A 13,417-nucleotide genomic window follows, 5' to 3' on the forward strand; every position below is an offset into this window, starting at 1 on the left:
TATCAGGTCTGGATAACTGGTTCGGCTGGACACAAATGCAGGATTCTGACAACAAGCTCTGTAGGTAAAAGTTGTTTACTGACACAGTAAACGGGATCCGGTACACAGTAAAGCAGTCCAACAAGAATCTCAAAATCAAAAACATCAGGCAAAGGCGTGGTCGAGGATACAGGCAGGTAGTCAAGAACACACAAGAGGCAAGCAGGTCGAGAATACAAACCGAGCTGGAGAGAAGGCACGAGGTGCATCAAGCTGGCAAATGACAAGAGGAACGGAGGAGCTTAAATACACCCAGGTGATGAGGTGCTGATTAGGAACAGGTGTGCGTGGAACGACCCAGAAGGAGGGCGTGACCAGAGGGAGAGAGAAACGTCAGCAGAGACAGACAAGAGAGAAAGGGACAGACAGACCCAACAGAAAAACCCCAACAAGAGACTAAACATAACAGAACCAACAAACTAAGACAAGAAGCACAGCAAACAAAACCCAATCCTGACAGTAACGTGATAACTAAGTCTAACCAGTCATTTGCATCACTTTTTACCAAAATTAGAGCAACTTTAACTTTTGACTCGGTGCCAACTGAAACTGGCATTTGTCACCATTTTTGCTGTTTTTATCCCATAACTCCAGAACATTTTGTCATAGATAGTCCAAACTATACCTTTTCAAAATCTATATGACGAGATAAATAATGTGGCATATTTTTCATTATGATTGGAGCATTTTTAAATTTTGACCCCTGAGTAATTCTTCATTGACCCCTGCCTGTCTACAGCTACCACCCTGAATGGCCACCATACATTTGTGTAGGTCATGGTACAATGAGGTTGGATTGAAAGTGTTGTTTTGTCCCCTTAAGTAGTACCAAAATCCTGCTTGGCCCCTGGACTGTTCTGCCTGAACATGTTTGTCATGTTGTCCTGGGTTGGTGTGTTACAGGAGACCAGGCTGGTAAATATGACGGGGTGAACGTTGCTCTTGGAAATGGATACAAAGGTGAGAACACAGGCAAATCTGCTGACCTTATTTTAGATTAGATTAGATAGAACTTTATTGATCCCCTGGGAAGACTCCCCTCAGGGAAATTGAGGTTCCAGCAACATTGTATGGCAAAACACAGGGTAAGAAGCACACAGAGTGTCAAAAGTAGTAAAAGTAAAAAGTAAAAAAGAAAAACAGTTTGCAAATATAAATATAAATACGCAAATATAAATACCAGACATACTGATCAATACGATGGAGAGAAGGTGTGACTAAGGACAGGGTCACACATTTTCATCAGTGCTACAAATTAGTGACTGATAATTTAAAACTCTTTTCAGGAACATTTTGAAACCTGTTACATAACCTTGTTCCAGAGTCTGCGCCAGAAGGAAAACATGTTGCACACTGACACCTGCTGGATAGTTCATGAATATTCATCCATTTCAAATTCCAAATTTAATTTTCAACCATGGTCAATAGAGTAGCCCCCCCCCCAAGTGACCCTTACCTGGAGTGATGATATACAGTAGTGTTCAGAATAATAGTAGTGCTATGTGACTAAAAAGATTAATCCAGGTTTTGAGTATATTTATTATTGTTACATGAGAAACAAGGTACCAGTAGATTCAGTAGATTCTCACAAATCCAACAAGACCAAGCATTCATGATATAGACTGAGACTGCTGGGGGGTTCCCATGATGCACTGAGTGTTTCTTTCTCTTTTTGCTCTGTATGCACCACTCTGCATTTAATCATTAGTGATTGACCTTGGGGCAACTGTTTGTTGTGATTTGGCGCTATATAAATAAAATTGATTGATTGATTGATATGCACACTCTTAAGGCTATGAAATTGGGCTATTAGTAAAAAAAAAGTAGAAAAGGGGGTGTTCACAATAATAGTAGTGTGGCATTCAGTCAGTGAGTTCGTCAATTTTGTGGAACAAACAGGTGTGAATCAGGTGTCCCCTATTTAAGGATGAAGCCAGCACCTGTTGAACATGCTTTTCTCTTTGAAAGCCTGAGGAAAATGGGACGTTCAAGACATTGTTCAGAAGAACTTGATTGGAGAGGGGAAAACTTATACGCAGGTGCAAAAGATTATAGGCTGTTCATCTACAATGATCTCCAATGCTTTAAAATGGACAAAAAAACCCAGAGACACGTGGAAGAAAACGGAAAACAACCATCAAAATGGATAGAATAATAACCAGAATGACAAAGGCTCACCCATTGATCAGCTCCAGGATGATCAAAGACAGTCTGGAGTTACCTGTAAGTGCTGTGACAGTTAGAAGATGCCTGTGTGAAGCTAATTTATTTGCAAGAATCCCCCGCAAAGTCCCTCTGTTAAATAAAAGACGTGCAGAAGAGGTTACAATTTGCCAAAGAGCACATCAACTGGCCTAAAGAGAAATGGAGGAATATTTTGTGGACTGATGAGAATAAAATTGTTCTTTTTGGGTCCAAGGGCCGCAGACAGTTTGTGAGACGACCCCCAAACTCTGAATTCAAGCCACAGTTCACAGTGAAGACAGTGAAGCATGGTGGTGCAAGCATCATGATATGGGCATGTTTCTCCTACTATGGTGTTGGGCCTATATATCGCATACCAGGTATCATGGATCAGTTTGGATATGTCAAAATACTTGAAGAGGTCATGTTTCCTTATGCTGAAGAGGACATGCCCTTGAAATGGGTGTTTCAACAAGTCAATGACCCCAAGCACACTAGTAAACCAGCAAAATCTTGGTTCCAAACCAACAAAATTAATGCCTCGCAGATGTGAAGAAATCATGAAAAACTGTGGTTATACAACTAAATACTAGTTTAGTGATTCACAGGATTGATAAAAAAGCAGTTTGAACATAATAGTTTTGAGTTTGTAGCGTCAACAGCAGATGCTACTATTATTGTGAACACCCCCTTTTCTACTTTTTTTTTTTTTTACTAATAGCCCAATTTCATAGCCTTAAGAGTGTGCATATCATGAATGCTTGGTCTTGTTGGATTTGTGAGAATCTATTGAATCTACTGGTACCTTGTTTCCCATGTAACAATAAGAAATATACTCAAAACCTGGATTCATCTTTTTAGTCACATAGCACTACTATTATTCTGAACACTACTGTATGGATGGATAGATGGATTTTAACAGCTACAGTCAGTGCAGGGACAGTATGTCCAATAGCATGGACTGTCCAAATGCTATTAAAACACATTCTGATTATGTGCAACTGATGTTTAAATCGTATGAATCCAACAGACTTTTTTTCAGTGTAGACCAGCAAAAACCTTTTCTAAAGTCCAGCACAAAGTTCTTTTCATGCTCGTTGTTATTTTTCTGGAACATTTAGGTACGTCTTACGGTGGGTTTCTTATAGGGGGATGCTAATTAGTGCATCAGTGCACCCGAGACAAAACTTGAAATAAAAGTAAAAATGAATGAAAAATATAAAATTTCAATAGCTTTGATTTCTACCATATTCTTATGCAGGTTTTTTGTTGTTGTTATTGCTGTCCTCCCTGGGGTGATCAGCAGGGAGCACCAAGGGTGGACAAATGGGGAGAGACTCAGTTTTCACAGGAGGCTCTTCGGACTTTAAGCGGTTGAAATGAAAAAATAGACTGCTGATAATATGGTCACTAAAGTGTGTAACAGTCAGTGCAGTGCAACACATCCAAAACTGTAATCACACGCTCCAATCTAACTCATTCACACCTGTAGCAAACATAAGCATACAGAATTCACTTTGAGTCAGAGTGAACAGTTTTTATCTTACCTTTAAAAGTGCTGCAGACAACATGCCTGGGTGTGGACTGTCCTGATGACCTTGTTCTTCTATTCATTCAGTATTTTTTGTGTGAGGTCCCAGCTGAACCAGCTGCACTTTACATGCATGGCGCATGGACTGTCAGTGACGATGGTTAGTGAAGACATTCTGCACCACTGAGAATGAATCAAGTCTTGTAGCACTCACCACATTTGGCTTCCAGTGTTTTGTGGTACTTTGACAGGTGTTTTTGTGTTGTTGCTGCCTCTTTTGCCTGATGCTTCTGTGCATGCGCTTTGAGCGCTCTGATTCATGCCCTCGCCAGAAAGCCTCTCACTTCTGAGTTTGTCATCTCAATAGCAATCTGCAGCACTTGGCGCACTTAAAGGAATGGGAGATGATGCTCTGGTCGACTTTTTGTTATTACCACAAGATGCCCGTGACTAATTCAGTGACTGAATCCAACTTCTTTGCACCCGAGTTTGTGCTAAGATTTCACACTGCATAAGTAGGGGAAATGAGTTGGCCACGCCCCGGATAGATTTGTACTATGTGCCTCAGACTGTGCAGTGATGGCCGTCATGCCGCGGCCTCCAGTGATGAGTAGTGATTCGTGATTTGAAATCTTCACTTTGTCACTGCCTCGTGTTTGTTGGTTCCCGCTTGGTCTCATCCTTCTGTCTCTCTCTTTAACCAGGTTAAATCAAGAGACCTGGACGTCTTCACATCTTCAAGTGGATTGTTGGTCTTCCTCATAATGTCTTCAGTGTCATTTTTTTTATTCTGTGTAATTCAGTCCATTTGATGGAGTTGTTTGATGTTTTGTCTTCCTGTTGTCCACCTTGTCTGCACTTGTAAGTGGAGATTTGTTTTTGGTGTTTGTCAAATCGAACCTCATCCCACGTGACTCCTGTCGAACTTTACAAAGACAGATATAGAGTGCACAAACAGTGTATTAAACTGACTAATTTCCTCTTATATTTCAATAAATTATGTCTGAAATGATACTGAAAAATATGAGTCAAAACATTTTCTGTTTGCCTGCAATGCACTGTTCTGTTCTCTTTAAAAGCATCATCGAACCCTCATCCTCCCACAGGAAGCTGTTTTCTTACCACTTCCTTTATGATGAAGGAAGTGAATGAAGTTAAGACACAAGAAGAAACTTGACATACCACATGGATCAGATGTTCTGTTTTTATTTTGCAGCGGCAATATCAAACCACAAATCCACAATGCAATACTATATAAAACACACAGAGATATGAAGAGAATATATGGATCAAAACAATAAAATTTAAAAAAGGGTCAGACAAGTCTTTAAATCTGCAAACATGTTCTTTAGCTTGACTCTGCAAATAAATATAACGCAATGCTAAAATACTCTCAGCTGTATGAGCATAAAAATAGGAAACAGAATATGACCTTTTGAGCTCTTAAAGTAGGTCAAGTTTAGTCATCTTTGAACTTGTCCAAGGTCTGTGTCCCAAGAATGCTCCCTGTGAATTTGAAGACCCTGACAGTAACAGGACTGGAGTTATACTGAGCGCACACAGAAGGAGAGAAAGTCTTTGTATATATGCCCGATGGCCATATTTTGGCCTCAGGTAAAAAAAATAAAATAAAATGGGGTGTAAAATATGAGTCAGACATATGAAAGCATGTTTTGAAATATGAGTAAACATTTATGTCAAGGTGCAGTTTTCATTCAGCAAACAGAACTGATTTTACTGGAGATGAACCTGAAGTTAAGAGCAAACTAATCATTGGGATCTTTGTCTCAAACACTGTGTGTTGGTGAAGCAGTATTAGCAGCGTATGTGTGTGTGTATCTCCACAACCAAGAAGCGTAGATGAATGATATTAATCAGCAAAATATTGGTGATTGATTGTTAAGAATGACTTCGTATGAGCCACAAACCCCCGTCACAGACAGATGTGTGTGTAGTTGGTGTGGAGAGCGTGCAGGCTATTGAACAGCCCTCTGATGCCTTTCATTTGATTTTGCCATCACATCTCGTCACACTTCTGACCTTTGGCAGTAAAATTGTGGTTTCCCTGCACGCATGAGTCATCCACAAACACACCCATCTCTAACAGCATGGCCTTTGGAACTGGGCGGGTGTGACGGGACACATACACACTTTGCAGACTTTTATTCATCGGTGAAGGTTTATAGACTGTACACAACTCTCCGCTTAAACTCGGAGCGCACGTCACCTCGATTTTATAGAATAATGTGCCGTGGTCCAGGGCACACAGATCCTCCTTCACTCCGGCCTTCAGGTCTTGCTGACACGCTCCCAGCAGCTCGTCATCCCAGCCGTTATCCTGATCCCATACTTCAAATTTGACATTCTTTCCTGACGTTAAATCCTGGGAGCCCAGGTCGACAACCGTATCCCAGTGCGGGTCGTTGTTGTTTATGATAATGGGAGTACGCTGCACCATCTGTCCTTTGAAGAAGACTTTCACGAAGCCGTCCGTGGTAGTGATGTAGTCTCCCCACAGACCAGAGCCGCGTTGGACGGTGATGATCACACGGGCCATGCCCTTGCGGACCGGGCAACAGTCCTGGTTTACGGCATTGTCATTGTGGCACTGACAGACACAGGTGTCCCTCGGGTCGCTCTTGACGCCCACCTGACATGGGTTGCTGCAGTTCTTCCACAGGCCTTTTTCCAGGATGTAATGGCTAATGGCTCTGCGCAGGTTTTTCCGAGCTGGATTGTTAAACGGCAGCAGCTCGTGGAGCGAATCCAGGGAATATGAGACTACGCCGGGATTCTGTGGCAGCGAGTTCAGCCATTCTTTGTATGCTGATGGATTTTTGTCAGCAGAGAAGAGAAGGTCGACGTCGGTGTTGTGGCCACCCTGGATGTCATAGGTCCTGCACAGGAGACACAGACATTTTTACCAAACGTCTGTGGTTGATTCAACATCAGTACAACACAGTGCTTTGGAAATGAATTTGAAACCCTTCCACAAACTGAGTTTAGAAGATGGAGACTATGGGCCCCATCAACCAACATGAGTGAAGCCTCCCAGCAGTTTCTTGGATGTGTGTGTTGCGTGTACCACACCCCACCACAGAATAGACCTGGTGTCTATTTTTCATGCATGTATTGAGCAGGATGCAGCTAAAATAGACAGAAATGAGATTTATAGCCATTTTGGCATCATTAAATAATTAACGTCTTTTACTGGACTGTCTGTGTTTGGGAAAGATTTGACAGACATGAAAAATATTAACACAATTTTTTAAAAATACTTTATTTTCCGCAGTGTAAGTCGTAATTTTTAATACTGAAAAATCATGAGTTTGCTATTCATGATAATAATTACAGGAACTATTTCTATCGGACTTTCACAGGAATCAAAGCACTAAATAAAATGAAATGCAATAATAAAAGAATAAATGCAAATAATAACAAATACACTTCAAAAATGCACAAACCCCCAAATTATTGAGCTGATAATATAGAAAAAGGTGCTATTTATACTTGTATATGTTTTTTTCTCCTCTTCAAGAGGCCTTTTTTTAACAGGTGTGACTTATACTCCAGAAAATACAGTAACCATTTGAGTGAATGAAAAAGTCCTGACTGCTGTCCAGTTACAAGAAGTAAGTTTGGCCTCTCTTCATTGGCTTCCTGTTAATTCTAGAATAGAATTTAAAATTCTTCTTCTTATTTATAAGGTTTTGAATAATCAGGTCCCATCTTATCTTAGGGACCTCGTAGTACCATATCACCCCAATAGAGCGCTTCGCTCTCAGACTGCAGGCTTACTTGTAGTTCCTAGGGTTTGTAAGAGTAGAATGGGAGGCAGAGCCTTCAGCTTTCAGGCTCCTCTCCTGTGGAACCAGCTCCCAATTCAGATCAGGGAGACAGACACCCTCTCTACTTTTAAGATTAGGCTTAAAACTTTCCTTTTTGCTAAAGCTTATAGTTAGGGCTGGATCAGGTGACCCTGAACCATCCCTTAGTTATGCTGCTATAGACGTAGACTGCTGGGGGGTTCCCATGATGCACTGTTTCTTTCTCTTTTTGCTCTGTATGCACCACTCTGCATTTAATCATTAGTGATTGATCTCTGCTCCCCTCCACAGCATGTCTTTTTCCTGGTTCTCTCCCTCAGCCCCAACCAGTCCCAGCAGAAGACTGCCCCTCCCTGAGCCTGGTTCTGCTGGAGGTTTCTTCCTGTTAAAAGGGAGTTTTTCCTTCCCACTGTAGCCAAGTGCTTGCTCACAGGGGGTCGTTTTGACCGTTGGGGTTTTACATAATTATTGTATGGCCTTGCCTTACAATATAAAGCGCCTTGGGGCAACTGTTTGTGTTGTGATTTGGCGCTATATAAATAAAAAATTGATTGAATTGATTGAAGTTTCTGCTTTACGCTTTTTGTGAGGGTTCTTAAAACTAAACTAAAACTAACAAAGGAAAAGCTGATTATGAGTCTGCAAGTATTTATATTCATATTTTTGAGTTTATATATCACAAAATTGTTCAACACTAAGTTTGTTTTCAGTGAAGTTCAGTCGAGTGACTCTTGATTGATTGATTGATTGATTGCTGATACATAGTTTGTGTATCAGCCACACAAGCTGAAAAGGGGTTTTCTTTGGGGTGGAGGGGTTCAGAGGATCACCCTGTCTCTCTTGTAGGTGTAACTCCTCCTAATCTGGCATCTGGATTTCAACGAAACACCACACAGTGGAAGCACATGAAGATGTGCGTTATGGAAAATAATTCCAGTCTGATGGTCTTCAAGGGGACATAACTGGAATTATGGTTTTATTTGTTGGCGTTTTGAACTATACTGTACGAGGTCTGTCCGAAAAGTAACGGACCTTTTTATTTTTTTCAAAAACCATATGGATTTGAATCATGTGCACTTGCATCAGCCAAGCTTGAACCTTCGTGCGCATGCGTGAGTTTTTTCACGCCTGTCGGTTGCGTCATTCGCCTGTGGGCAGGCTTTGAGTGAGCACTGGTCCAGCCCCCTCATCAGATTTTCATTGTCAGAGAAATGGCTGAGCGACTGCCGCTTTGCTCCATGAAAATTTTTTCAGAAACTGTGTGAGACAGCCAGGTGGAAACCATCTGGAAAATTCAGATGGCTTTCGGTGAAGATTCTATCAGCGTCACACAGATTAAGGACCATTACAACTGGATTAAAGACGGCCCACACCGGCGGAGAGCGCGCCGCGCTATGAGCAGCCATCGACAGGCTGAAATGACCAGATCATTTCCAAAGTGAAGGCTGTGTTGATCCGGGACGTCATCTGACTACCAGAGAAATTGCAGAAAATGTGGACATCAGCACTTTTGCGGCACATTCCACTGTTACAGGAGATTTTGTAATGAAAGACGTGCGGAGGAATTTGCGTGTCGGGACGGAGCCGCTCATGGCGCGCAACAAACACCTCCGTGTTGGAAGTCTCATAGGACATGTTGTGGCATGCCCAGCTGTTACACAATTTCTCGGATACTCACTCGACTGAAAAGCCACCGAAAGCTGTCTGAATCTTCCGAATGGTTTCCAACACGGAGGTGGTTGTTGTGCGCCATGAGCGGCTCCATCCCGACGCGCGAATTCCTCCGCACGTCTTTCATTACAAAATCTCCTGTAACAGTGGAATGTGCCGCAAAACTGCTGATGTCCACATTTTCTGTGATTTCTCTGGTAGTCAGACGACGTCCCGGATCAACACAGCCTTCACTTTGGAAATGATCTGGTCATTTCAGCCTGTCGATGGCCGCTCAAAGCGCGGCGTGCCCTCCGCTGCTGTGGGCTGTCTTTAATCCGGTTGTAATGCTCCTTAATCTGTGTGACGCCAACAGAATCTTCACCGAAAGCCATCTGAATTTTCCGAATGGTTTCCACCTGGCTGTCTCACACAGTTTCTGAAAAAATTTTCATGGAGCAAAGCGGCAGTCGCTCAGCCATTTCTCTGACAATGAAAATCCGACGAGGGGGCTGGACCACTGCTCACTCAAAACCTGCCCACAGGCGAATGACGCAACTGACAGGCGTGAAAAAACTCACGCATGCGCACGAAGGTTCAAGCTTGGCTGATGCAAGTGCACATGATTCAAATCCATATAGTTTTTGAAAAAAATAAAAAGGTCCGTTACTTTTCGGACAGACCTCGTATTTGTTGTCTTTCTGATGCCTGATTCTGTTTTTTCTTTCTGTTTGAGGTGCAGCTCCATCCAGAGATGGGTGTGGTGTCTGTTTCTGAAACCCTCCTGTCCTGTGCACCGGCAAAATTTCCGGTACATTCGTTTTGTAAATTGTGTCTGTATCATGGCCCAAGCAGAGGGTCACCCCCTTTGAGTCTGGTCTGCTTGAGGTTTCTTCCTCAAATCATCAGAGAGAGTTTTCATACCACTGTCGCCTGTGTTCTTGCTCTGGGAGTTAGTAAGGTTAGACCTTACTTGTGTGAAGCACCCTGAGGCAACCTTGTGGTGATTTGTTGCAATATAAATGAAAATAAATTAAATTGAAACTGTTATTTGATAGATCATATCATTTGGACTTTGGAGGGTGTATTTTTGTCACATGAACACCTTTCAGGATTCCAATCTGATTGTGACCCAATTCAGACATATACCTGGCAACATCCAGCCAAACCCGCATACCAAATATCATCGAGCTGGGTCCCAGAGAGAAAAAAAATAAAACATTTTTTTTTTTTTTTTTTCCAGACCCCAATAACTTTTAGGGTTGCAGCCTGATTTGCAATGATAATCAAGTATGAACAGCTACTCCCCAGCTGAACCCGTGTGTCGTGTTTTGAGCAGATTGGCCCAGCAGCTGCTGAGAAGTAGTCCAGAAACCATCGCATGACAGATGCATACCAGCAATGAAGTGGCTGATTCCATGAAAACGTGCAGGAGATGATCTAAAGAAAGGTCCTTACCTGTCACTGAACAGGCTGGAGAACGCTGACTTACTCTCTGTCTTCTCAACATCGTTCTTGCAGTGTTTTGCTGAGGTTTCCACCTTGGCACCGACAGTTACAGACGCCTCGGCTTCTAAGCACATCTGCACCTCCTGGGTGCTGAAGCCCTGCAGACTGGCCTGGCACTGCTTGATGCTGGTCACAGACTCAACACGTCCTCCCAGCTTCACCTGAAATGACACTCAAATGGCTTCAGTGTGTCTTGTGTGGACGAGTGCGTCCACGTCGTTCTGTTTGTGGCTCACCTTGGTGATGTAGTGGGTTCCAAAGTTGTCAATCAGTTTGTAAAAGTGCTGCTTGGATTCAGGACTGTAAGCTTTGGGCAGTTTCTTCACTGCGGCGTGAAATTCTGTGTGCAGCTTGGGTCTGCTCCTCACGCCGTAACTGTTTGGAAGCACATTGAAAAGAAACAAGTTGGCACCTGTGCTGCATGTATACAGGACTTTCAGGATTCAGTCTTCTTACCTGTAGTACTCGCAGGACATGCTTTGACTTGTGAAACTGAACTTGTCTCCCTTGGTTTTGTCCATGGAGTATTCAGCCAGTTTAGAATGAGTGCCGGCCAGCATCAGACTCCCTCCTCTGGCACCCGCATCTACATCTAGATTGACCTTCCAGTTGTTTTCCACTGAAGAGGCGCTGGAACTGACCAGAGACTCGCTGGACTGGTGGAGTTTACTGGACACACTCCTACTGCAGGAATAGTTTGGTCTCCAGTTCACAACAGACAACGGGAGCTTCTGCTTCTTGCCCTTGAGGAACGGGTTTGTGCACAGGGTGCACGTCTTGTCTTTCTTCTGCCACATCATGGTGTTGATCACAAAGGCTCCTTTTCGTTCCATTGTGGTTATGTCAAAACCTTCTCCGGCCAAATTGGTGCCAGGAGCAAATTCTGCGTGTTTGCACTGGTTGGCCGTCCCTTCTGTGCAGGACGGAGACGTCCAGCGAGGCAGGAACAGTAAGAGGATGGTGCAGACGCTCGGCACAAACATGCTGCTGATAAAACGCTCGCTGAATTCACACCTGAAACAGAAACGCTTTTTATGTGAGCACATCAGCTCCTGTAAAGCAGTTTATGACTCAAATGTGACAGATGACCAGCAGAACGCAAACACACGCAGAAATAGTCAGCATCAGCGTCCTCATCAATACTTAGATTGAATGTTTCATTGAAGTAAACTCACCTCGGTGTTGCCTGTTTGTGCTGCATGTGAGAAACTGAACGTGTTTATAAAGGTGCACACGCACATGTGCGCGCGCACACACACACACACACACACACACACACACACACACACACACACACACACACACACACAGAAGAAGGACGGAAGGTGGTGAGGAGGCGAGGTGATGGTGGTCTGCAGAACGAGGAGCCGTTTGACAGTTTCAAAGGGGGTTTGTGAGAGAAATGAATCAGAAAGACCACAACATGAACACATGAGTGACTTTCCAGTCAGCAACAACTCAGAGACCACAGGCCTCTCATTTCTCTGTAGTGGAGGCTGAGGGCCAACACCAAGCTTCCATACTGCGTCAGCTGCTCTACACTGTTATGAGTAAGAAATACCATAGTATCAGGGGACACACACACACACACAAACAAAGATCTCACCCCTACGGAGGGTGGCATGTGTGTTCCTCAAGCTCAGGTCCTCTCCCAGACTTCTGGGAGTTTGAATATTCAGCACAGTATCTTAGCTGTTCCCCGGACTTCCCTCTTCTGGGCCAAGACCTCAGATGTTGTTTCTGGAATCTGCTGGAGCCACTTTTCCAGTTTAGGGGTTACAGCTCCAAGTGCTCCTATTACCACTGGGACCACTTGGGACCTTTTCTCTAAATCACCTGTTTTCTTGGAGAACATACTGTCAATCAAAACTGCCCAAGGTAATGTTCTTGAGCTCATCAAGCAGCTACAAGTATTTGGGGTTGACTACTGACACAGAGCTCTCTTTCAAAGTTCATCTCAAACACTTCATGTCCAAATTAAGGGTGAAGCTCTGCTTCACCCTTAAAAGAAACAAGTCATGCTTCTCCTTAAGTGCTTGGAAACAAAAGCGGACTGCATAAATTCAAATGCCTGTGTCACTGAGTTTGAGCAGCAGTAGATTACGGTGTCATTAGCAAACAGATGATAGGAGTTTGATAGGTTTGTACACAGTCAGTAGTGTAAAGTGTGAGCAAGTTAGGTCCCAAGACTGTGCCTTGAGGAACACCTTTCGTTACCTCGAGGAAAGAGTTAACACCAGCCATCTGAACACACTGAGTCTTGCGAGCCAGATAGTCTGCAATCCAAGAGACAGCATGTGTAGAGACACCATGTTTGGAAAGACTTTCTAACAGGAGACTTCGAGAGATCAAGAAATAGTGCGACACAAAACTTTTTAGAATCCAATGCCTCAAATACATCATTTAAAACTTTTAGGATAGCCGTTATGGTGCTATGTTGCTTCGTAAAACCAGACTGGATCACTGGAAAGGGTTTAAAATGTTATTTGATTCTAGGAAATCCTTCAGTTGGTCACGGACCAACTTTTTAAATATTTTTTCCAGAAAACATAGTTTTGAAATAGGTCTGTAATTGTTCACATTGGAAGGTTTACATCCTTTTAGCAGCACGACAATGGCAGTTTTCCAGACTTTCAGTTTGTTTGTGCTTAGGCTCAAATTAAAGAAGGTCATTAGA

The 13,417-nt window shown here is 43.1% G+C and overlaps 2 protein-coding genes across 4 annotated transcripts in view; one reads left to right on the forward strand and one right to left on the reverse strand.

The window, feature by feature from the left end:
- LOC117528643 (glycine-rich cell wall structural protein 1.0-like) overlaps positions 1-4,766 on the forward strand; it is a 21,475-nt gene extending 16,709 nt beyond the window's left edge. For all 3 annotated transcript variants that reach the window (XM_034191277.1, XM_034191279.1, XM_034191280.1), the window contains 2 exons: positions 943-999; positions 4,459-4,766. In XM_034191277.1, the coding sequence (XP_034047168.1) occupies positions 943-999; positions 4,459-4,463 (62 nt within the window). In that variant the 3' untranslated portion in view covers positions 4,464-4,766. The remainder of the gene's footprint in view (positions 1-942; positions 1,000-4,458) is intronic.
- A 182-nt stretch (positions 4,767-4,948) lies between these two features.
- On the reverse strand, positions 4,949-12,077 carry LOC117528639 (perforin-1-like). The gene is made up of 5 exons (XM_034191271.1): positions 11,916-12,077; positions 11,197-11,754; positions 10,977-11,115; positions 10,690-10,901; positions 4,949-6,651 (listed from the first exon to the last, which is right to left on the reverse strand). The coding sequence occupies exons 1-5, from the start codon at positions 11,939-11,941 to the stop codon at positions 5,772-5,774; spliced, it is 1,815 nt and encodes a 604-aa protein (XP_034047162.1). The 5' UTR covers positions 11,942-12,077; the 3' UTR covers positions 4,949-5,771.
- Positions 12,078-13,417: the final 1,340 nt, after the last annotated feature.

This window comes from Thalassophryne amazonica, chromosome 16 (genome assembly GCF_902500255.1).
Source record: "Thalassophryne amazonica chromosome 16, fThaAma1.1, whole genome shotgun sequence".
Classification (NCBI taxonomy): Eukaryota; Metazoa; Chordata; class Actinopteri; order Batrachoidiformes; family Batrachoididae; genus Thalassophryne; species Thalassophryne amazonica.

Bases quoted from the DNA above. Each gene is read 5' to 3' on its own strand.
- LOC117528639 (XM_034191271.1), bottom strand. From the start codon at position 11,941: ATGCAGCACAAACAGGCAACACCGAG. The intron at 10,902-10,976 runs GTGAGCCACAAA...GTGTCATTTCAG, and splicing joins GAACCCACTACATCACCAAG to GTGAAGCTGGGAGGACGTGT. The intron at 6,652-10,689 runs GTAAGGACCTTT...TCTCCTGTGCAG, and splicing joins TCCAGCCTGTTCAGTGACAG to GACCTATGACATCCAGGGTG.